This window comes from Falco peregrinus, chromosome 5 (assembly GCF_023634155.1).
Source record: "Falco peregrinus isolate bFalPer1 chromosome 5, bFalPer1.pri, whole genome shotgun sequence".
In the NCBI taxonomy this organism is placed as follows: Eukaryota; Metazoa; Chordata; class Aves; order Falconiformes; family Falconidae; genus Falco; species Falco peregrinus.
The window spans coordinates 84,517,150-84,543,472 of NC_073725.1; the positions used below are offsets into that span (position 1 = coordinate 84,517,150).

General features: G+C 44.7%; 1 protein-coding gene across 2 annotated transcripts in view; it reads right to left on the minus strand.

The window, feature by feature from the left end:
* MAD1L1 (mitotic arrest deficient 1 like 1) overlaps window positions 1-26,323 on the minus strand; it is a 380,536-nt gene that overhangs the window by 122,978 nt on the left and 231,235 nt on the right. For both annotated transcript variants that reach the window (XM_055805552.1, XM_055805553.1), the window contains one exon: window positions 5,897-6,104. In XM_055805552.1, coding sequence (XP_055661527.1) covers window positions 5,897-6,104 — 208 coding nt within the window. The remainder of the gene's footprint in view (window positions 1-5,896; window positions 6,105-26,323) is intronic.

Here is a 26,323-nt window from a genome sequence, read left to right on the forward strand (position 1 = left end):
GCTAAGGAAGGAAATCAAAGCAAGCTCTTTAAACTACCAGCTTATTCCCAATCTTAATATACTATTCAGGTCCCAGACTGGTCTAAATGTCTTGCAGTAGAGAAACTAGCACCATAAAAGCAATAATGATAATAACTAGCTGAGAGGTGAGGGGATTGACCCAAGGAGGTACTGCTCTTCAGCTGCGGAGTCAGCATGGGGAGGCAGGCAGGCTCCGAGTGGGGCAGGCAAAGCAGCTCCCAAGGACTGCTGCTAATAACACTCATCCTGCGCGCTGCTTCCGTATCATTTGTGCTCTGCACACTACAGCTACACAACATTTCTGATGCAGGTAGCAGTTGGAAATGATTTCATTCCCCATCAGTAACATGTGGCCATCTCTGGAGTGAGAGGACACAACTTCATCAGTGCACAGCAAAACACCAGAGGCAAAGACAAGCTCTTTATAAACTCCAGAAAAAAAAGGATATGCAGAAAGCAATTTATTGAAATAGAGGCAGGGCAGAAAGGCTAACATCCTGCTCTTACCAAAAGTCCCTCAACATTTGAAGATAGCAAATGCCCTGGACCTTCACTTTGCATCCCTTTAGAAAGAAAGCAATTCCTTCAGTACAAACTGAAGGGGAATCGGCATGTTAAAGCACCATCAAAAGAAGTGACATCTAATGAATCTTTCCTCTGCTTTAGGAAGAGGCATTATGTGACCAAAGAAGAGCTGCCCTCTATGTGCTTACCTGGCCGAGCCTTGTTTGACTAGTGAGACGCTGGGAGCCATCGGCACAAAGTGAGATACGGGTGCTGTGCTTTCACGCATGCACCCACCAACAACTAAGGTCACAGCAAAGCCCTTCATCAGGTGGGCTCAGGTCTCCTTTGCAGGTGCAGCCCTCACCACGTGTGGATTTCCTATACGCAGATGGTAGGAAGCACCAAGGCTTCCAAGCACCAACAGCTCAGCCAACGTTGTATGGAGAACGGCAACTTCCAAATTCCATCTGCTCCTTTTTTGTTGCCTTCTGTACTCAGAAACGCATTCATAAGAAGCACAAGTATGCTGGGACAGTGACAAATTTTACCGTCTCTGGCTTGTCACTTCAACAAGATTAGATTATTTTAATATTAACTCATTATCCAATTTAATTCCAATTAATTACATTTTGACAAAGCCCTGACATGGCAGTGATGCTGGAGACAGCCTCCGCTGAACACCAGATGTAGCATCTTTGTTAGGGTCAAATGCCTGCCTTAGAGTGAGATTTCCCAGTCCCTCATCAAGCAACCCCCTCCTCCTATTGTTCCTTAACAAGGGAAAAAGGACACTGTAACCACTGAGATGGATGAACAGCTTTCCTTTCTGGTGGGATTATGTTCAGAAAAACAGTTCACTTCCAAAATTCTCCACAGATGGTTGAATCAGGGTTGATTTCCACACCCTCCCTCCTGGTAGGGGTGCCAGCCCGTCTCCCAACAGAAAGAATATCAAAAGCGCTTTTCCTCTTTCTCACAGAGACAGGCCCCATGAAAGAAGGGAATGCTCCACTGTACCTACAGGATAGCAATAAATCATGAGAGCTCATGGAAAATTTGCATTACTGCATTCTTCAGTCAGGAACCAGCTTCCACAGGTCACCCCTTCCTACCTTTGAATACACTACTTTTAAGATGAGAACACAAAGAGAAATAATCGGCACCTGAAGCATTCTCATTTCTACCTGTGCCTTGCTACAACACACAAGCCATTACTTCTGCCAGCTCCCCATTAGCTGCCATCTACCTATTTGCTTGCAGCTAAGACTGAATTCCATCTCTAGCAGCACCAGAAAAATCAAGAGGTCCACCAGAACCACACAAGACAAAAAAGCAAGATCCAAACAGAAAGCGGCCTAGAGAGAAACAGAAAAAAAACACCAGGAAAAGCTATGGAGCTGGAAGAAAAAACCCAGAAGATGCAGCCTGAAACAGAAGAGGAGAGGGAAGGTGTGAAGAGTACAGGAAAGAGAAACGCAGAACTGGCACAGGTTCCAAATCTGGGCAGTGATGCCCTGCGCCACCTTTCCAAAGCTGTTACAATCTGCATCCCTGTTTCAGAGACAGGAGGACTCGGAGCCTCTCCCAGATGGCAGCCTGACCTTGGTGCACCCTGCTCTTACACAACCCGGAGCTGGGCAGCCACCGGGAGAGAAACAAAACACCCATAAAGTTACAGCCCATTCCCATCACGCGGCTGTCGCAGATCTGCCCCATTAAGACTGCACAACCCTGCGCGCAAATTTATACTTTGCAAAAGGGCAGCACGTTGTTACAGCTCACAGTGCTCAAAGCTCTCCTGCGCAATAGCCCCGGTACCCGTTTGAACAGAGACTATTACGGCATAAATGAGAGGAAAGGACCACTGAACTACGTGGCAAGTTGCCAGGTTATGCTGCAGCCTCCAGCGGTTATGCTCAAAGAGATTTAAAGTCCAGCATAACCTTGATTTTTTAATAGAGTCACATTTAATGAGCTTTAACGTCCACAGTAATGATTTCCTTATTACCTATCCAGGAGTCAGAACCATGATCAGAAAAAACGTGCTGCACTCGGGTCCAGTAAACGAATTTAATAATGGCCAATACATTATTATCAAAACCATCAACATCATTGTCCTGAATGCCTTTTTTGGGTTGGTATAATTGTAATTCTTGGAACCTTAAGTGTAATTGTTGCAGATCACACAGGCTTGCTGAGCACAGCAAACCTGACTGGCTAGAGGCCACCCAAATCCCTCACCCCTGCCAATACGCCGCTCAGGTTATATGGCAGAACAGGACAATAAACCCCTTACATTTACCTTTGGCTGTCAAAAGGCAAAATACAAAGTTACATATGACCTTTGTTGTCTTCCCTGCTTCTGTCCACTTCCCCTACTCTGTCCTCAGCCTCCCTTCATCCCGTTCAACTCTGACATGAGCGACCTCCCACCCCAAAAGCTCAGAGAATTGAATTTGCATGTGTTACACAAATGAGGTGGATAAACAGACATATGGGTGATGCAGCTGACAGAAAGGGGTGCAAGAAAAATTTGAATTTTTGTTATTTTTGTACAGAAACAGCTCCACAAACCTCACTGAAACCTGCTCCCTCATTATGCACAATAAACCTCCTTCCCCAAGGCAGCCAATTGCACAGTGACAAACAGAGCAGAGGGAGTTTCTGCCACATGCTCCCCATTTCACACCTTGAAAATACACTAAAATGGAAGGCATATGGCAGCCGTTCCTGTGGGCAGAGCTGCTGAGATCCTAAGAAAACAGTGAAAGCTGGATCTTCCATTTCTCATCCCGAGGGAGACAGTGTAAATATTCTGGCCACGTGAAGGCATGTTGTTAAACCACTCCTGGAACATCCACACTGCAGATGCTGAGTTGAGCAGGAAAGAGTCAATGCAAAAATGGATGCAGCTTGCACGGTGTGCTTGAGGAACTGTCCCCTAACCCACCAGGAGCTCTGCCCTGCCCCAGCAAGAAGGCCAAATCTGGCATCCATCTGGCTCATTTAAAGCCAGCTCAGACACGCCTGCTAAACTTGCAAGTCAGGGCAGTAACATCCTCAGCATCTCTTGCACTTCCTAATATAAACAGTCTTTATCCTCCTACCATACCGCTGAATGTTCCTGCAGCAGAAAGGAGGGTCTGGGACTATTTATGGCAACGTTCCCCATGCATGACAGTGACGCACACGAGCACGTAAAATACAAGAAAAAATCCAAGGTCTTTCTAAATAACCTGGCTTACTATGCACGTGCCCTGGTCTCAAAGACAGTCATTCACAGGGCTTCTCCATCCTCACTCACAGCTCTTTTTCCCATTTTGTTTACATTAACCGCTGCCATATGCATTACAGCCACTCTGAGAACGCAAAGGGCCCTCCTGTGACTGTGATAAAAGACACTGAAGTATTTCCCACCCCCTTGCCAGGCTCTGCAGCTGATGCTCCCATTTCAGTTGGTGACCAGAAGTCAGAATGATGTAGCATGGGACTGGGGCAAAAGGAAAAAAAAGCATCACATATATGAGAGGCTGGGAACACCCTGAAACCCAGTAAGCTGTTTGTTTTCCTGTCAGTATCAAAGGCAGAAGAGAAAACAGCTTTAAAAATGCATTCCTTGTGAGCTAATGACAAACCTAGTAACATCCCCGCAACAGAAGCACCTCACGAACAGCTAAAAGCAACTGCGTGAAAAGCAGCAGAATAATAATTACGAATAACAAATCACAGGACGCCTATGTGAGAAATGCGTTCTCCCAGAAGAAATGGTCTAATTATTGTAGATGATACCCCAGAGGTTCATTCATCAGCGGCAGAGACACAGAGCTGACCTCACCTCTGCACCCTCTCTGCCCCTGACTGGCACCCTGCGCCCTGGGCTGGAGGGGCACGGTCACCCCTGCATCTGTGGCATTATGTGTGCTAGGTACTTGAGGGCATCACGGCAGGCAAGGGCACTGGGCAGCAGCATCTACCATAATTTAAACACCAGTGCATTTAAAATTAAAATCGCAGTGCTCTTGCCACCCCCAAGAACTACTCGAGTCTCAGCGGGGTCTCAGACTGGAAGCTCTTACAGACAAAGGCGGTCTTCCTCAAATGTTAGCCAAGTGTTTAATGCTTACACATTTGTTAGAGCATCCACTAACAACAGTGACAAACTGTCATTGTACCTCTAACACCCAGTCAGCTCTTCACTTTATAAACCACCCCATCTAGACTTCTCATGTCGTATTTTTAAGGCTATATAGCACCATAATGCATTATGAGATGCCAGAACAAACGCATTCTTAGCAGTAATGAAGTACTACTGTTTGAGCAATGGCAGAACAAGCAAGCTACTTGCAGAGAATTTTGGTGTCATAACAGTGAAAGATATTTCCTTCTGTGTATTTTCTTTAAACCACGGCTCTGCCCTTTTGTGGGTCTCAAGCCTCCAGCACACACAGCCTTCAAGGAAAGCTCTGCCCTCTTAGCTGCATCTGAGGGAGCATCCTGACCTCTGGACACTGACCACACTTGTGCTGCTGGCACGCAACAGGTTAGCTGCACACAGACCTTCAGCTCTCTCTCATTTTTCTCTTCTCTAACAAAATCGTTTTGAGGGCAAGGTCCATGCAAGAGAGTCACATCAGTCAGATTTCTGGGGCTCTGCAGCATGACTTGACTCTGCCCATTTCCCTCGCAGTGTTGCAGGTGATGGGTCATGATTTATTGAGAACTTTACCTTGATTTACAGAGTCTGAGAGCATGTCTGGAGGTGTTGACTTTGGGGTTGTTGTAGTAAAAATTCTTGTTCAGGTATGTGAAGGGAGGACAGACTGCGCTGGAGAAGAGCCACAGATTCTGTGAAATGTATTTAGCTCGGTGAAAGATATACTCTATTTTCATGGAGTATTGAACATAGCTGTGATTAATGGGGCACATATACACTGATAAACAATATTCATTTGTTTTAAGCCAGGTCTGAAAAGATTTCAACCACTTGCTTCCCTGCAGCTATGAAAGTTATTTCCTGCTGTCTGTACTACCTCAAGGGCTAAACCAGCCCTGAAAGGAAGGAAATATTTCCTTTTACTCCATCGGCAGCACCAGCCTATGAAGGCTGTTGTATTGGCATTTCATTTATCACAGGCAAATGATATGGATTATTATTACTTCTCCTTACCACCTACCCTCTGTACCAAACTGCCACAGGATTGCCACCACACATACACTCTTTCCTGCATCAACCCGTCTTCTTTCATTTTCCTTATAACCGGTCCATCAAGCACACTGTCTGCAATGTCTCCATCTGCTTCTGCAGCCAGCTCCTTTGGCAGTACGGATGAATAAGTGCATCTTCCCGACCAGGAGCCAACAAGCCTACCTGCAATTTCTTGTGGTGACTGAAAACTCCCAACTCCTTCCAGATTCCCAGAGATGGAGCCACCTCCTTCAAGGACCCTCACCAGCTCCCTCAGCCTTTCACACTCCTCCTGCAGATGCTGCTGCTCCTCCTTGCGCTGCTGCTTGGCCAAGCTTGCTGGGTTCATGCTGAAGTGAAGAACTTTGGTTCTGCTGGGATCATAGTCACCCTGTGTGGCAGAAACAAGAGAAGAAGACTGAGTAACTGATCCAGCCTCCAAGTCCACCCAACCAGTATCACTCTTTGTGTGAGACAAAAAATGTTACAGCAGAAAAAGGGACACTCATGCAGTGATAATGTTTTATTCCAACAGTTGAAGTCAGCCAAACCCTGTATTGCTTCTCCTTCTTGCTACTCTCTCTTTCAAAAACAAAAAAAACCCAAAACACATCCAAACAAAGAAAAAAACAACAAAACCCCCCACAAAAATCCCCACTCAATAGAGCTTGCTCCCTGGCTGACACCTCCACCGTTAAATTTAACTCCAGAAATGAAGTTTTATAGCTGTATTTTAAATCTCTTTATAGCAGAAGATTATAATGAGCACACAAATACACCCTGAAACTACAGCAGGACACCCAGTACTAGCCTAATTTATTACTCATACGAGCCGGCAACGTCCATACGACTCTGATGGTGGAGTCATTAGCAAGGTGTATCAGCTTGTCCTAAGCAAGTGAACAGATATTTCATTGTATACTTTTTTTCTCAGAGGTGAGTTGTATTTATAGCAGTCTAAATAGTCAGTCAAGTCCTAAGATAGAAAATTAATATTCTTTCAAAGTGAGAGGAAAACACTGATGTTACATTTGTGATTTCAGAGAGACAATTTTCATATAAACTACAGGAAGCCTCACGACCATAAAAGTAGTAAAGCATGTGCTAATGCTGGCTGCCACGGCATTCTGCCCAGCTGAAACCCTATAGCAGTGCCTGCATAAAAAGGCATTTTATATGGTAATATTTTTTCTTCAATTAAATCTCAGGACCTAAAGTCATTTTGTAAACATTAATTAACCCTCAAGAGCAGCATGAGGTAGGTATTATCCCAATTTTATCATTTCATTTTCATTAAAGACGTGCTAGAACTTTATGTGGTTTTTTTTCATGCAAAGCAGAGCAGAGACTGAGCAAATTCATCCTGAACTGCTGGTCATTGATGGTAAAAGACCCCAGCAGATCCCATTCCCAAACATATTTTACTGAAAATACTCCACCCACATACTGTAAAAGCACCTCTGCCCGCAGCAGGCAGTGAATTGCTGAAACTTGCTGCCCCAGAGCCTGGCAGCAGATGCAGCACTGGTTCAAAAATGGGTTTGACAAAGTCATGGACAACAGCTCCATAAATGGACCGTGCCAGGGGAGCATCCCCCAGCATCTCTGGCTGCTGGGAGAGCACTGGGAAGCGTGGCCATGTTTGTGGGCTCTCCCAAAAGAGCATTTTCCATCACTGTGGCCAGAGATGCTCTTCTGGGCTGGATGGACCATGGGTAAGGGCCAGCTGGGCACTTTTTCTGTTCACATGTGATGTCTGCTACATCTCACAGCTGTTCCAGTGCCCTCTTGCAGGAACCATACCAAAATTCTCCTTTAAAATCACTTCCTAGACGTTAGCTGAGCAGAAGGCAGCTGGAAGAGGTGTGGGTGCTGGTGAGCAGCGTCAGGGTCTGGGTCCAGCAGCATGCCAGTGCTGTGCAATGCTGTGGTGCTCATGGCTCCCCTGCGGTCCTCAAGGCTGGGTCCCCACGATCCCTGAGGCTGGCTGCCCACGGTCCCCGAGGCTGGAACCCCACGGTCCCTGAGGCTGGCACCCTGTGGTCCCTGAGACTGGGTCCCCCACATTCCCTGAGGCTGGCTGCCCACGGTCCCCAAGACTGGGTCCCCCATGGTCCCCAAGGTTGGGTCCCCCATGGTCCCCGAGCATGGCTGCCCGTGGTCCCCGAGGCTGGGTCCCCCATGGTCCCCGAGGCTGGCTGCCCGCGGTCCCCGAGGCTGGCTGCCCGCGGTCCCCGAGGCTGGCTGCCCGCTGCCAGCTGGCTCCCCGGGCCATGCCAGGCAGACAGGTCCCGCTGCAGAGGAGAAGCAGCCAAAGCTGCGGCTGGCAGGGCGCTGTCAGTTATGCAGGCAAAGGGGAAGCGCAATTTGGAGCTGGGAGAAGACGTGGAGTGTAATCCAAAAGCACTTTTGGTCAAAAGCATGGGGTCCATGTGCTGGTGAATAAGAGGTTAATATTTTCTTGCATCCACCACCGAAAATATAATCTAAAACTGCAGAACTGGAAATCTTGAATGCACAACTGGCATGGAAAGTACTGATGTACCTAAAAACCAGCAGATGCCCTCACTGTTGTGTTTCCCAGAGAAAAAATACACGGGGTACAGTTGCTGCTCATATCTACTGTGAGAACCCAATATGGTGCTCCTCATGAGAAATCAGTCTAACCACATCTCTCCATCTGGGTAGAAGAGACAGTCACTATTTCACAATGTAAGCACAAGTTAAAAACAAAGGGAGATCATATCTGTTTCTGTATGTCCTGGGCCAAGAGGGGGTGGGAGGAAGCCCCTAACACAGGAGGACAGACACAGGAATCCCCAAACGGCTGCCCTGGTCCAAGGATCTCACTCCAGAGAACCACAGAAACTCAGGCATGGAAACCTTGAGTACCCTTCCCAGCTGTCTACATTCCCTGAAGTCAGAGTACGTGGTCTTCCAGCCCTTGGCCATGTACCGGGCAGGTGATGCATGTTCTCATACTGCCCAAGCCTTGTGCTGCTCAGGAGACATATGGGAACACCTAGGTGGGCAGCACTATCCTGCAGCCTGGCAGCAGTGGGGCTTCATGACCCCACGTCCCCGGGGAAGTTGAGACAAACAGCCTGGACCTGTCAGACAGGCCATTAGCACCAAGAGAAGAAATAATCCCACTGACGGCTTTGGTCAAGAAAAGTTTAGGAGAGAACTGAAGGACTGGGACCACAGGCAGCATCTGGGAGATGTGGAACAGAGGGGAAATGAAGACAGCTGTAACGCCAGCTTATTAGATATATTCTCTGCAGCAACACACTGGCATTTAGAAACCTGTTTCCGCACCCAGCTATCCAACTTTTCATGCTATTTGCATTTCAGGACTCTTCCAGACAGGTCAGAGCACTCCTTACCCTTGTGTCTGCCTTTCAAGGGAAGAGATTCAACCCCAAAGTTTGCAATGGGGTTTATGCTGGCTGCCAAAAGGATGCTTTTAAAATCAGAGCTGCGGAGCCCGCTTCTCCTTGCGCAGCCTGGTAGCGTGGTATTTCTGACAAGCTGTGAAGGGCGGCTCTGGCCCTGTCTCCCTCGCTGGCTGCAGTGCCAAGGTCAGGCAGAGATCACACCTCCTCGCCCCGGCTGCCACCACCACACTGGCTCCAGCGCGCAGCGCAGAGATCGCCTGCGCTTTTGTACTGCACCATCACTGCAGACACTCATGCACAGGCACGAGACAGCAGAAGGATCTCAGTGTGGAGGAAAAGCCATGCAAACCTGGAGACTGCTGCTACCTTCCTGCCAGGACTGCTTTAACCCATGCTGTGCTAGTCTGTTTGTTTTGCAGGTTGTTTACTCTCTCAAAATATTTCTCTGGCCTTTCAGTAAAGCCCCGCCATGAAGCTGCAGTGCTTTGGCTCTTATAGCTCTTTCAGCCCATTTATCTTTTCCTTTTATAACATGCCCCCTTGAAAAACCATGCCCTAAAACTCAGCACTCAGACTCAGCTTTATTCTTGGGGCACATCAGTGCTCCTCAGCACATCAGTCTGAAGCTACACTAAGACAGGTGGATCTCTTAAAAATCCACTGTGATACAAAGGCTGTGGCAGAATCCATCTCATTTAACATTTCTGGGAGTTCACTAACATATTTGCTATGCTACTCACATTTTTGGGCTAGGGGCAGTAGCTTTCTCTTTATTCTACACAGCACACATCAAACCAGTACATTTCTCCCTACAGCTAAAATATTAGTGCTGCTGGTTTGTATTATAGGAATGCCTGAAAGAAACCATGTGAGACAGGGATCCCAGCATGCTAGGTCCTGTACAAACCCACAAGAAACTACCACCTAACGCCCCAAAAAACAGACAACAAAGCCTGTAGACATGGTATGTGAGGGGAGCAGAGGAATGGAAACATGTAGTCTCCAGTTTGAGACTCCTTAGCAGCACCGTGGCAGAGATGAAAACAGGTCTTCAGAGATGACCCTTGCCACCAGACCCATTGCCATCTTACACAGACGCACCAAGCAGAGCACTACTTACGTCTCTGGGAAAGTCACCGACATCCTATGGATTTTCAAATAAACGCAGGAAGCTTACCATGGAAACAGTGCAGACCAGAGCCCATTTCTGATGACAGGGAACAGTTGCATGTGTATGTAATACCAGACAGCCAAAATGGCATCACAAGTCAATTGTTTGGAGTGTTCTTCCAAATTTCTGAAGGTTGGGAGGTTTTGATCTGAAGGTTTTGATTCGCTCTAGGAAAAGTCATGGCTGGAAACTGCTAAATATCACAGATAGCAAAGAAACACTAAGATCTCACTAGCATTCAAAGGAAATGAAACTCCAACGATGGTAAGAAACCAGAGACTGAGGAAAGCAAACTTAACTTCCTCCTGGAATCCCTTTAGCTCTGGAAAATGCAGATTGCTGGTCTTCTCCATCAACTGCCCTTGTGCCCACAATAAATTGCTCTTACTAACAAAAATCTTGCCCTTTCAGCTCTGCAACAGAAGCCTGGAAAATGGCGTTTTGGGTGCTGGGAGAGAAGACCTAAACCAGATTTGCCCATTGAGAAAATCATTTCTAATCTAGATGAGGAAGAGCAAACAGTGGCATTTGAAAGGTGCGGTACAGAAGAGACAGCCATGCTCTTTAACAGGAGCTGGGATTTCACAAGCACCTGCCCAGGAGCAGCTCCAGATGCTGCTTCTGTGCTGAACCGACACAAGCAAGAAGGTATTGCTTAACAGAGTTTAAAAGCATCTTGCAATAAAGGGATTACCATTTTTCTGATTTCTCCAAGAAGCATGTGAGTGTGCTTCAGGTTTGGAAACTTGGCCTGAATGTGAGTATCAGCCACATCCACTTAAGCTCATGGTACCTTTATACAGAAATATGAGATGTTTGGGGGATGCAACCGATATATGACCTAGACAGTCCCTTTGCTGCAAGGCCACCCTGTCCCTGATTCATGCAGGAGATAACTTGGTAGGACTTTCTGCTCATCAGCACACCATGGCCAGCGTCTCAGAGAGTGAAGATGATACATTACTGTTCTTTTCTCAGCAGCACCCCCTCTTTACCCCTATTTTTCCTAATACTTTAAAAATTGGAAATTGTAGAGATGCTGAAGAGTAAATAACCTGAACTAGAGAGAACTGCTGGCGTTCATTGATTCTTCTTTCAAGGAATAACATTGAGCCAGTAATTCAGATTTGTCAGAAAAATGTACACAGAGCTTCAATTTAGGAAGAAGCAATAAATACCTTGATTGATTGCAACCAAGTCTGGTTGACACTTAGTAGAAGAGTGAATTATTCATTCCTGGAAAGCAAGATGCTAACTAGCTGATTTGGTGCTTAAGGCAGCAAAACCATTTTTGTGCTCTCAGAAGGGCACCGGACATTTTACATAGATGATTTGTTGACTCCACATGCTAATATGTTCCACAATTTATGAAATAATGTTGTTTTGATGCATTTTCCTCAGCCTTCCTTCAGACTCGTGCCCCAGGGTATGCACAAGGGAAACTCTCACAGACCACTGAGAAGAACCATCCCACCACTTCTGACCCGATGTCACAGTCATTATGTGGGACAGCCACTGCAGGATGCAACACACAACGGTTGTCTTAATGTGATATGTTCTAAAAGCACACTTTGGCAGATGGTGGAACTATTTACTAAGACTCTGCCTACCAGTAAACTTTCTGACAAAAGACTACAGAAAAGTGAATTTGCAACAGGGCCAATTTGCCATCTAGAACAGCGGTACAAGCTCCAGTCAGACGCTGCTGCCTTCCTTCCCACTTCCATCTCCCAGCTTGAAAAAAAAAACCACCCCAAGGAGATAATTGTGCTGACGCTATGTGTCATTTTTAAAAACTGTATTATTGGCAAACAGTCAGTACGTTGGTCTACACGTTGAAATTATAGCTCAAAAACTTCCTAAGTAATCTCCCCATTAGGGAAGAATCAGCCAAGTGACGAAGCAATGAATGAAGACAGGATTGCTTTAATCTCTGAAAAACAGAAACTTTTCCTTTAGAAGATGAGTTGTTTAGAAGAACAATGAAAGCTGCCAGTGACAGCACCTTGAAAAGGGCTGAACTTATTCTGGCATCTCTCCTCCTGGTTGTTTGAAAACTGCACAGTCCCAATTCAGGGATGTCTTTCTGCAGGAGCTATAAAAGCTTTCCTCTCAACTCTCTTTCACAGGCCCACAGGTAAGAAGAAAGTACTTTAAACCGTGCAGCCCAGTTTACATTTGATGAAACATTCAGTGCTTAACAACTCCATTTAAGATCTATTCATCTACCACAGATATTTCTAATCAGAAGGTAGAACTGGTAGCAAAGGGAATAGTCTCAACTGTTGTGAAGACGTTTATCTAACATCACTAATGAAATTAAAGAAGTTCACATGTCCCAAGGAGGCAATGACTGTCAGCACACAATGCCAGCCAGCACTGTTAAGGATTTTCAGCTGACTTCACATCCTCATAGGCTCCTCCTGTTCGATGCCTTTGAAAGCCAAGTTGTCAAAAACCATAGATGAGGCTGACATGCACTTAAGTGCCTGATTTTTTCATAGTCTTGACGTCTGTCAGCCTTAAAAGACTGTGATTTCTGAGCAGCACAATAAATTCTGGCAGAGCATATGGACAGCTGAGTTTAATCGCTACTCGCTTGCGATGCAACAGATTGTGCTTGCCCCTGCTGAGAAAAGGCTGATGACTGGAAGCTCTTCAGCGAGAGGACCATTTCTTCTTGGTGCGCCTCTTGCACACACTGAGTGCCACCCAGATACAAGCAATACACACTGCTGCTTTCTTAGCCAGGGAATTTGTTTCCATGCTGACTTCTTAAGAGAAAAATCTCCATAAGGCTTCCAAACTGGGACGCATTATTCAGTGCCAGGGAACTTAAATAGAAACAATCTAAGGAGCTTAATAGATTGTATCAGCTTTAAAGAAATAATGGGTCAGTAGTTACCTTGGAGGAACATCCAAAATAAAGACTGCATCTATCTGTAGGAGACAGATGGGAAAGTTTCTTAAATACAGATATAAAACATAAAGCATCAGTTGGAGGGTTGGTGGAAGGGGAGTGTTTGAAAAGCATCCAACTGGCCAGGGAATGCTTTTGCTTCCATTTGCTACCTCATCGAGGCAAAAAGTAGCTTAAATGGTGAACACTAACACATGGCAGATTAATTAGGTATATGCATGTGGTGAATGTCCAAAATGGAACTTCTGAACTCTCGAGCAGAAGATGCTACTTGTTCATTGCAATCACACCCTGGCTGTAAATTTTGGTAAGACCTGGACTAAAACAAAAGTGGCACATCCTGAATCCTCCAAAGACAGAGAGATGTGAGACAGAATCACTGCTTAGGAGGCTGATCAGAAGCTGGTTGATGATTTGGCCTATTTAGATGGGGAAAACCAGGGGCTTGGGGTTCCAGAAAGAAAGGTGGTGATGAAAAGAGGGGTTTCCAAGAGAAGTGGTCCCAGAAGGAAGAGGGCCTGCAAAGAAGGTGACGATCCTGGCTGGGAGAAAGATGCTGAAAGTGGAGGAAGACCCTGAAGATCAGAGAGATGCACAGGGATGAAGGCCAGGGGATGCCCAGTGGCCTTGGCCAGTAACACCAGTGGCTTGTGACTGTGAGCACAGGAGTTTCTGCCCGAGCTTTCCGCATCAGCAGCAATCTCCCTGCAGGGAAGGGATGCTGAGCCTGACAGAAGGCAGCACGAGCTGGGGAGTGAACAAAAAAATCTGTGGAAAACCAGTGTCCAGATCAGCCATAGGCTGCTGCTTACTCTTTCCCACCTGTGACTGTCTCCTGTCTTAGTTTTGTGACAAAATGTTACCCAAGGCCTCTGGCTGGTCTCTTGCTGTGTCAGGCTCCAGCTACTGAACTCTTGCAAAATCCAAGTTTCTGATGCTTGCCCTGCTAGAAGGGCTGACATTGCTTTTGGGGACCTGCAAGCTTGGTTTTGGGATTCAGTGCCTCCTCCTGACAGGGGATCCTTTACACAGCTCAAGCTGCAGCAGAAATGTATGCCTTTCCCAAGGCTTCATGGTTATGGAATTACTGTTTTGCTTTTCCAAAAACATGTGGTATTTGTGAGTAAACACGGCCCCATGTGTACATGGGCTTTGCACACAGCTAATAGATACCCTGTTGCTTTTACTGAATTACAAAAGCAGAGAAGTCACAAATCATTGGAAGTCGTCTTTAAATGTATTTATCTTCAGCTTGCAGGTAATAGTATAGCATTTATGTCAAGAATTGTCTGCTGTTAGTCCTGCATCAATACTCACTGGAAATTTTACTCAAAGATGGAGAACAGAGAAACAGTGGGAAGGCAAAAGTGGAATTCATCACCTGAAAGGCACATGCAAGGTCGCCAATAACTCTTTTTGCAGTAGCTTATTAACTAGATTCAGCCTGGCTATATAGGGGAGCAGCTTCTCCTGGTCTACCTTTATTTTATCTTTACTTTAACAGTTTGGTTTTTTTTTTTAAAAAAAGTGATTACTCAACTTCCTCCTACAAAAGGATATAGCAGCATTTCTGCACCTGGTACAAGGCAGTCTCAGAAAGCTTAATCCTACCTCAGGAAATGCCATTTTAATGGAAATTCTGTTTCTTGGTTTTGTTCTTTTTGTTTCTTTGCTCAGGCTTGTTAAAGTGATTAGAGCAAACCCCAAAGTAAACCGCATCCCAGAGAATTCCCTCTGTACCCAGTGCACAAAGCACAGCACGCTCACCAGCCCCAGCTCCCACTGTCACAGAAGGTAACTACACCAAGGGATCTTTAAAGCCCTTGGAACAGGAGCTGTATTAGCAAAAATGGATTGCAAAGATGAGACAAAGCAAGCTAACAAATAAGCAACAACCACCACCTGCTCCTCATAGCTTTGCCAGTATGCACACACTGGAAATCAGAAACAGTTGGGGAAAAAAAAAACACCCAGAAGGTGCTGGATGTTGGCCAAAGGCTTACTTGTTCCCACCAGGTCTCCTGCTCGTTCCCCTACCTTCTTTCCCACATTCCTCTCTCCATTGTCTTTGTATGTACATCTGCAGCACACACAACCCCAAAACCTGGCAGCAGAAATTCACTTGGGCATCTTTTCATCCTTAGCCAGTTGTTAGTGCAGCTCCTGCTACTTCTTCCCCAAAGCAGGAAGATCTTTCTCCTTGCACCAGTGACATCACCTCTTGTCCGCACACCTTGATTCAGGCAACCCGTCTTCTACGGCCTTCTGACCACCCGTGTTAGTCATTTCCAGAACAGTGAAATGAAATCAGTCTGTGTTAGTCTGAGTTACGCCTCTTCCTCCCCAGTAACTCCTTCTACAGTTGCCACCAGCACAACCGATTTCAGATCCTTACCCTCACATGCAGTGACACGAATAACCCCACATTACCTTCCCTGCTCCATCAGTAATGCCACCTCCAACACCTGGATCAGCTGCTTCTCCCCCAAAGACTTCTAGTGTTCCTTCCTAAACTGACCTACCACACTACATGTACTCATTGATATTCCTCCCCGTGGCCCTCTTTTGCCGCAGCATCTACAGCAAATTAGCAATGAGACAGAGAGGCAGTTGGAGTTAGGATGTATCACAGACAAAAAAGCTCTGATCACCCTAATCACACCACTCTAACACTAGACCATATCTTTTTGTACAACATGTAACACATTTTGGGCACTGCTGCAATAGAGGCAATAAACTAAACTGTCTCACCGGTGGTGCTGAAGCCCTTCAGGTACAGTTTTAAAAAGAAGATCTTTTCTCTATACCCACTTTCAAATGCATTATCCCCTGGAGGATGCAAGACTATAATTTGCATTGAGTGAGGCATTCAGATGAGGTCTGGGATGCAAACAAACGTGACAAGAAGGCTAAGAGTCAGAACAGCAAGACATGGAATGGCATGGAGTTGGGATAATCTAGAAGTAAAAATGCATTCAAGGGTTCACGGTTCTTTTCAATTGCTGCTCTTCCTTTTACTGAAATGGAAGAAAATCACAGTCTCCTCTAGGATGGTTTGTTACTACCTAGAGATTTGAATTCCAGGGTTTCTACACTAGTTTTTTCAAGTCAAGAATTCCTGTCTTGCCAGAAAACAAAGTCCATAAAAAATTGCTATTATTTACACTCTAGTAGTGTGCAGAGGAGACCTGTGATGGGTCAAAAACCTCTGATAAAGACACCAAAAATAAAAAGCACCTGTGTTCTGAAAACAGCCCCAAAGAGCTTATAGTTTGAGTTATAAAAATTCTTTTTCAGAGATAAGACTCAACTTCATGGTAAGAAATGCTGCTGTCATAGATCTGAATTTCAAAAAACATTTTATCGATTTCCCCATACAAATGAAGTAACTTTGGTTAAGAATACTGTTGAGAAGTGTCAGACCAAACCTAGCTTTTCCAGAGAAGTACCTATAGTTTAGTTTAAAAAAAAATAAAATATTTTTTTACTGCTCTGTCTTCTTATTCTGCATGCAACATGCACATACAGGTACTGTACAAACAGACCAGAAAGATGAAAGATACTTGATGTGAGGTTTTTTTTGTAGTATTTACATCAATGCAGATATTCAGCCACTCAAAGTTTTCCCTCCCCAAAATGCTCTATAAATTTCACTTTAATGCCTCCATATTTCTGCGTTTTGTGGTAAAGCTCTACTTTGGAATGAATCCCAAGGGCAGATCCCAGAGAAGAAAAGCAGCACAAACCAGCTGTGCTAGCCTGGGACACTCAGTATTCAAACACGAAGGGAAGAGTCAGGGTGAAGTACGACAACAGAGGTCCCTCTTTCAAGACTTTATAAAGGAAAGTAAAACTACAATGTAATAAGATTTTCCAGCTAATAGATCTGATTAGCAAAAAGCAAAACCTCTGCGGGTATTTTTTTTTAGATAGTATCTTATATGAAAAGAAAGATGAGGAATTAAGAATTATGTAAAAGCCACCACCTTCATGATTTGATGGTAGGACGCATCAAAGTTCAGCTGAGCATATACAAGCCTGAAAAGTAAGTGTAAGTGTGAAGTAAGAGGAGCTGTCAATCATGTTGTGCATTTGTACAGCAAGCACACTGTGCAGGCTGGCTGCCGAGGTCAACCATGGCAGCATTAACAGCAACGCTGAAACGTCCTAAAGGCTTCAAGTACACCAGGACATTTTGATCCTGTAATTTAATGCATATAAAAGTACTGTTATATGTCCTTGCATATATAACTCTGACCTGGCAGGGTACAAAGCAAACCACTGCCTTCCAGTGCCGGAACATGCACCCTCAGCCCTGGCCGCTCCACAGAGCTAACCTGCCGTCATTAACAGGTTCCCTGCCTCAAGCTGGAAGCAGATCCATTTAAACGAGCAAGTCGAATTCCCTTTCATATCATATAGACACTGTGACAGACGCAAACGGCGTGGAGGACTCATTCCTGACAATCTCCTCGAGCAGCCAGGCAGCGTCTGAGCGGGTGTTACAGCAAACGTGCTCAAGGTTAAACAAGCTCCACTTGCAGCCTCTCACTGCGAGAGGCTATCGCCTCCCACGCTCCTTCTGCTTTGGCCAAGCAGAAGATAAAATTGAGGAAAACAAAACATGTCCCTGCAACACATCGAGACAAGGAAAAGTTAGAGAAGAATTGCCAAGTTTTATTCTTTTTGTCACAGTCACTTCTCAGCAATGTGGTGCTTGTCTTGACATAGCTCGTCTTCCCCAATACCACCTTAAGGTCCAACCAGGTACCTGGAGGAAATTTCTCTAGTAATGGGTAATTTGGTAGAGGGAGAAGTGAGAGAGCAAACAGCGAGCTTCCAACATCTCAGAAAAATGTATATACGTGTACATACCCTTCTTAATTATCCATGGAGCTACCTACATTATTCACCAGAATCACTGCAGTCTCACTTTGCTATGTTGAATATGCAGAACCCTCTTTTGTTTGCTCTGCTCTTTCTCAAGTAAGAGACCTCAGTATCTAAAACATCCAAATATCGATTCAGAGGGTACATTCGCCTCCAGCTCCTCAAGGCAAACAGGCAAATGTTTGATTTTTCCCTCCCTTTTCACCATTTGATCAGGTTACTTACTTTATTTAAGCAAGTTGCAGGATCCCTGATGAAAAGAGCTCTTTTCCCCTTCTCCAGGAGCATGGAGAAGGTCTCCTCCATCTCCTTCCTCCTCCCCACCAGGTGATGGCTGCCTTTTGGTCCCAGGTTTCCTTACCCAGCTCCGCAGGGAGCTGCACTCTGCTCCCATGGTCCCCACGCAGAAGTGCGTCACTTTGTGTCCTTTTATTCCTTGAACATTAAAAGTTTCTACAGACTTGGGATTAACAAACATTAGAGAGGTCCCAGGCAGCGAGTACAGGGCTGTCACAGAGCCGCTTGCTGTGCATACAAAGAAACCCTCGACTAGAAGAGTCAGCAATGCAAGGAGAATTAAAAAGCACAGTTAAATAACCCTAAATCCTCATGCATATTTATAAACCACATCACATCCAAACTGAATCAATACCCCTCACTAGTTACATATGGCCTGAGAAAGCAAGAGCTGGTAACTTGGTTTTGCTTTACCCACTGTACTGATGAGACCTGGAAAGTCTCCATACGGGAATAAATTCTTGGGCTGAGAAGGGGGGTTTCAAGCTGTACCACACCAAGGTAAGATGGAGCAGGGGAGAGGTTGGAGCAGCCATCCATGCCGTGGACAGCACAGGGATGCACCTGTGCCTTGTCTACTGACAAAAGTTTCAGTTTAAACCCTTCTACTCCCATGACAAAAAGGAAAACATTCCTGGCACGAGGGCAGGGTTTTTGCTTTAAGCTGCAGCTCCGTAGGTGACAAAAGCTGCACCTCCCCCCCCCATTTCATACCCCATGTGCTGTGTGGGGCTGTCCACGTGGGGGACTTACATCATCAGCACGACCATCTGCTTCAGTACACTTTCTTGGCTTCCACTGGGAGAAAATACTTCTTGGTTGCCTGCAAAGCTTCAACTACATACTGTTTTTCTTAAATGCAATTTGAACCAAATAAATGGGAAAATGCCTAGAAACATCACACTGGTATCACCGGCCCATTAGCAAAATGACTCTTGCCAACATGCTAAACCTGCCTTGTATCAATGCATCTCCAACAACACACCTTTATTCAAGCTTGGACTGTTACAAAGCTGAGCTGAAACCAATTTGAATCTATCTTGAAATATATTTGGTAGACACAAAACTGTCTGGACACCAGTGCATGACTTAATGGCCTGAAATACAACTGTCCTGTCCCCTGTTTGGTTTTATTTCACCAGTTTTACTTCACCATGCTAATGGACTGGAGAACAACAAGCACATTTTGCACAGAGATGTGAAGGGGCAATGTTTTCAAATTTTACTGCCAAGTTTTCCCAGAATTATGACTGCCAGGTCAACCGATAAACTGTTAAGGCCCTACAAAGCCTCATTCAAAACACAGTACTTCCTGCTGTATAACATTCAGGCTTTGATTTTTATCATCACTTTCCTCATTGTCAACATGAATCACAACATTTTTTATGAAAGAGAACTGTGAATGAGGAGAAATCCTAGTTTTCTAGTGTTTCACAGTGGGAAACCAGTTCTTCAGCCTTTGTATAACAAACCACGGAGGACAGTTCAGCCTTACACGACAGCCAGCACAACACGCTCTTGCACTGCAATAGTTACTTCTTTCCCATTAAGTTTTAATTAGATAACACATGCATAACTCAGAAACAGACTAGCTGCAGTTGAGAAGGCATCATTTCAGCTTTATTTGAGCAAACGTAAAAGATCGCCTTTCTACAGACCTTCAGACAACATCTCTAGGCACAATCACACTGACTTTCAGGGGTCAGATCACATTTGCTATGGAGGAATGTGTTTTTCCTTTGTTAAGACTTTTGTAGCAGTTACCTGGTCATTTTTCATATTTCAGTTACTGCTTCGTTTTTAACGCAGGTTTAATACCTTACAATTACTGCTACTTCAACTACAATCTTCAGCAGTACACAGGTCCTCCGAGGGAGCTAAAGGCATTTATTTCAAGTTGCTTTCACAGGCAGAACCCCCAAATAGTCTTTGATGCATCTGGGATGTACTGAGAAAAAGCAGGGAGTTTCTGCCTGAAACTGATACTGAATAGTAGATGAGCACCTCAGAATTCATCTGCCTGAAGTGGCAACAAGTGGCCTCAAGAACAACGATAAAAATCTTACTTGCATAAACGTATGCTTTTTTATCCTCCAGCAGGTCAACAGCAGACAAAAAAAAAAAAAAAAAAAAAGATTGAGAGAGGTGATAAGGGAAAAAGTACATTTTACGTTAGTGATTTCAGAAAAAAATAATATTTTCTGTAATCACTCTGAAAGGAGTACAAATCTCTGCCATCGTCTTGCTTAACGGAGCTCAACAATGCTTACATTTCACTGGAGAGGAAATATCCATTTCTGAAACTTCCACCCACTCAGTCACTCCTTCTCTACTTTCTTCTCCAACTTAAAACCTTGAATGGGCTGAATTCACTTACTGAAGTTTGCAAATAACTAATCACCCATTGGCATTATTGATCTGCACATCCTGCATTTGCTGCAGTTGGAATGAGACAGCACTGGCTGGTGAATAGACTGTGAAGACCAAAAAATGAGATTAACCAGCTAGCCTTATACAGATCAAGTTATCTGCTGCCTTGTTCACTTCTCTTGAAGCTTCTAGAATGCAGTAAACTGAATTTCCTTAGCTCACAAAGACAGGGCTGATACGTAACTCCATTAAAAGAAAAGATCAGAAAAAACAAGTAACACAATTTCATGGAAAACAGGTCTTCTCAAATAGACTTGAAGAGATTTCAAGTCTAGTTAATTAAGATAACTGTGTTGACATAACAGAATAGGAATTCTGTAAAATATTTGCCTCTGTATCAAAATTGCATTATTTTTTAAAACTAGCACAATGCAAAATCAGACTATGGTAGTTTTTAAATGGCCCAAAAGTCAATGAACTAACAGTGACAGTGTGCACTTACTGCCAACAAGAATTGCTTCTATGGCCAATCGTATGCAGCATACATCCCCTATGAGACATAAGAAAATAGTACATCCTTACTAAAATACGCAGATAACACAAAGGCAGAATTGTAGCAAACAACAAAGTCCACAAAGATAGCTTAGAAATCTGATTGTGCTGGGCACAACCATTCCACAAGAATTCAAATGCATCGTGAGGCATCTCGAAACACAGAACATACTCTCAGGTATACAACACAGCAGGTACTTTCCGGAAGACAATGTCTGTGAAGAGGGCTTTTGGCCACGGTTAATAACGAAGGGTTACCTCCAATTTAATGCTGTGGGGAGAAGAAAAAAAAAAGGAAGAGCGAGAATCTTTACATACCTATAAGTAGACCTAGAGAAACAATATTGTCTCTGAATGCAGCATTGATGAGACCTCTACAGTGATAATGCATCTGGGTGAGGTGTGCATGCCTAACAGGGCTGTTGAAAATTAAGGAAAGTTGTGAGATTTCCATGAATGATTCATGGTTTGAAAAACACGTTTTACAATGAGAAATGAATGGAAATCAAACTATTTCATTTACTATGGAGAAGGCTGAAGCAATTTGATCAGGGTCTTCAGTGGAAACCTGGCACTAAATGGTTCTTTAATCTAGCAAACAAAAGCATAGCAAGAACCCAACAGCTCACAGTGAAGTCCATGAACTGGAAATAATATCTATTTTTAATAGGAATGGCTAACCAGGGAAATCAATACATTGTCTATCACTTAGTATCTTGCAATCAATATTTGATATCTTATTAAAGAGTCTGTGGAGCACCCACAAGTCACTGGGCAGGGATTTCTCTTAAAACTATTTTTTGTGTTATATAGCAAATGAGACCAAACGGGTATTCCTTTTGGCCATAAACCTCTTAATTCGACTCAATCCACTTCCTCCAACTCAAAAAAAGTGTTACCAAATACTTTCATCCATTCTCTCTCATATCATTAATTCTCCCTCTTACTTTCTAAGCCTCCAGACAATTCTGTAACTTCAGCATTTATTCCTCTTCGATATAACAAGAACCTAGATGTTATCACTGACATTTTAATCTTTTTCAAGGAGAGTTTTAATTTGTAGAGAAATTATATTAAAATCAATGCCTCTAAATATAAAAATACTTTCAAATCTATGTTCATTTTAATACTTCAGAGTGGCAGAGCTGCTCAAATCCTTAGGTGATGTGAGAGCAGAATGACACTTAAGATACAGCCACTAAGATAGTGCCTTTTTTCCCTAAAGGAAATGCCTTTTTCACAGTCGTAACAACTTGAACATATGCATGCTGATCCATACAGATGTAATCCAGCTCACTGGAAAACTACAAAGTTTATTCGGTGATTAGAGTGCAAAAAATCAGAGAACAGAAACCTGTTTGTCACCTGCCATCTTTCTTGGTCAGTAAGCTTTGAATCAGGGAGTCTCTGTCCCGATTTATAGAGAGTAAAGTTAATTTAAGGATTTCTACTTTACTGGGAGACCGTGAAGAAAGACAAAAAGATGAACTGAGATGTGAAAACTCAAAAAAAGAAGTCACAAAACATCAACTCATCTCTACATACATCACTTTTGATCATGTGTACGCATTCTTTGTGAAATAACCATGCTCCACATATGTTCATCTTCATTAAAGCCAGAGCTTTAATGAACTGTTTCTCATGTTCCTATCTAACATCCTGCTGCCAGTCATCCGTCCAGCTTCCACAGCTGCCCTCTGAAGGCAGCATCTGCTATCTAGTTTTGAGCAACTTTGGAGACAACGAGGCACCTGAAGGATTGCGGAGTGGAAGTGGAGCAGGGAAGCAAACAGCTTGAACAAGCACAATCTGCCCCTGTAATCCCAGATGATTTCTGTCCTAGCATGCACGTGTCACAGTAACAACAACATGATTGTGGTTCTTCATGTCCATCAAGCACAGGTTCAGACGGATAAGTAATTATGGTTCTGCCCTCAGGAAATGCCTGAAACATCATGAGATAGTACACTGAAAGCCAGCTTCAGGACTTGGCTACAAACCGGTCTTTTATAATAGATAAACCTGGCCCACTAACCTCCAGCTTGGTTCCCCCCAACCACCTCCTTGCCAGTGCTAGTGATTCTAATCCCCATTAAAAAACCCCTACGGGAGACCATAACATGGCTGCCACTCTGTACTAAAAAGAAAAAATCCCAAACATCCCCAATTCCTCAACACACGCCTGCTTTCTCTGGATCAGTAATGAGCTTGTCCATGTTGAACTTGAGAATACTATTCAATTTTATGAATTCTGCCTGGATCCTTACCAACGGCAAACTCTAATTTGTTTTCTGAATGCTATCTCAACTGTAAGAACTGATCAGTGCCTTCACTCCAGCTCTGCAGCCTGTATATTAAGTTAAACCACACGCAAATGTGTTTGCCTCTATCAAAAGCTGCTAAATGAGATAGTCTCCCATTCAAAGCAAAGCACCGCTAGGCAAAGAACCAGGGAAATGGTGAGTACTGCTCCGTCAGGTGAGATGGCCAGCAAACGCTGGGTTACCAGGTCGGGCAGTCCATGCTGCCTCCTTGGGAGGAGCAGGTGGCCACGAGGGCTCGACCTCTGCAAAGACCAGTCAGCTGTGCCCGAGAAGGGCTGAAGCTGCTCGGCTCCAGGCTAACCGAACTGGACCAGAATCTGACAACGTACCAGAGCTGATGGGTTTGGACAGGTGTAACAGATGGTCAAAGGAAATGCATTGCTGCAAACCCGTTTTCTTTCAAAATTGAATTCTTCCCCTCCTGCTGCGTTCTCTGAACCACACTGCATCAACAAGGGCTTCTATGGCCAAGGCCCTGAGCATCACCTTCACAGCACAAGGGACCAAGCTTCAGGGCAATTATCCATTAATTCCACAGAAGCCACTTAGTCACACTCTGTCATACGCACAGCTGAGCTGGGATTTGTACCATCTCCTTCCTTATTGCCACCCAGACCCATGCACAGTTGATTTAAAACCAGCCACGTCCCCCAACCCTGATAGTGTCACCAGCCCCCCAAGCTCTGCTGTAGCACCATCTTCCTCTCACTGCTGCTGAGCATTCTCTTCTGCCTCTACACCTCATGAAGATTCACGTGGGAGGTTTTACTTCACCAGAGATAAGCTTACTTTACCAAATATTTTAAGTTAGTGAACAAGAGAGCCTGAACCCTTGTTTTTTATTGTGTATGACCCTTACTGCTGATCCGTGCTTCTGTCAGGGATGGGTTTTGCTAGGGCACTACCACAGCGTAGTGAGCATCACCACGATCAGCCAACCTTTGTTTTACAGATTACCAACTTGTTCCTGCGTCCCTGACACAGGGTTGGAAGTGGGAAACTGCTCTTACTGTGTGTGGGTCACTGTGCTGCACTGCCAGCCCCTGTCTGGGCAGCTGCTGCTAGTCCTGATCACTCTCATCTCTGAAACAGCCATGTGAGAGTAGAGTGCAATGGGCACCCTCAAAGAACAAGTACTTAGAGGCAGAAGACGGATTAAAATCAGGTTTTTTATATATTACTTCCTACAAGTGAGCTCTTAAGTGCTCAGTCTCTAAGCTCTTGGGAAAGAACAGTAGCTGGAAAAATACAGGGACACTGAAGAGCAACAGGGAAGTGGAGTAAGAGTGATTTGGCTGTTAGTGCTAAAAATTTAAACACAATTTTTACTTATTTTCAAACAAGCAAACTATTTTCCAATTCTCTCTCAGGAAATGGGAATATGCAGACTGAGAGTGGACCCAAGGCTGCTTAAAATGTGATCTACAGTCCGGCTGCTGTGGCATGCTGCAAGGGATTTGCAACGCTTAGTCTTAGCTGGTCTCTCTCAAACACGCACAGCCCTTTGAGCAGCTGTGACAAGCATCCCAACCACCACGGCAGAAAAGGAGTTAGCGTGTGGGAGAGAAGCTGGAGTAACGGGATGGAGGTAGTTCCCTTGCAAAGCACAAGTGACGAGAGCCGAGGCCCCTCCATCGGACCACGCTGTTGCTAGACATCAGCAGATCCCTCCTGGGATGAGCAAGAAAATCAGTGTGAGGTAAGGGAAGATATTCCAGGCTCAATTTAAACACCTCTATCCATTGCAGTCACATCTACCAGAACCACCTGAAATCTCCATTTATCACCTGCCTATTTTAAAACCAATCAATACCACTGCAGGACAGCAACTTTCTGTGCAAGTAGAAAACAAGATGGCCTAGAGCCCTTGGAAATTCTCCCTGTTCCCTACCAGCTTGATACCAACTCTGCTACTGTGTCTGCATCACGCACAGCCAGTGCTGTAACCCAGCCCTCAGCAATGCAGCAGCGGCAACTACTTTGCTTCCAGCAGCTCAACAAGCCTCGAGCCGTGAGTAGAGAAAGAGCCCCCTCTGCTTGCTTCTCCACAGCTGTGAAAAGTGTGTGTACGGAGACTAAGTGTTTAATGAAAGTACTCCTTTAGCGAAGGAGTATGTGGGACGCAGGAGCTATTAGCTACTTTATAAACCCAGGAGCGTGTGTGTGTTGGGAGAGGAGTTTTGAAGGAGAGAACAAGTACCTGAGAAATAGAAAAAGGTGCAAGCTGCAGACACACACAGTGCTCCAGCCGTAACTGGCTCCAAGTAATTCAGAGTGGCCAGGTGGCTAAAAGCTAGACAGAACGAGGGACTAAGAGTGTGCCACACTGCACGAGCACACGCAGCAAAGCACGATCCAACTGTCCAAACAAGAGTTTTTAAGTGTTTGGCAAGAAAAGCTGGGAAGGAAGCTAACTAACCAAGCAGAATCACCAAGAGAGGGATGGAAGGTGGCCAAAGTCCAACAGTGGAAGGAAAAAGATGAGGAACAACTTCTGTGCCCCCTTGACCCCACCAGTTTTTTTCAGATGTGTAATTCCCATGGCAGACGACACGATGGTTCAGGTGTCAGAGCCCATCTGAATCTTGTCACTGCAACAGCCTATACTGATGTTACCTCCAGAGGAGATGCACCCGCTGGGACTTAAATATCCTGGCACAGAAAGGTTTTAAAATAATTCTGTCCTTT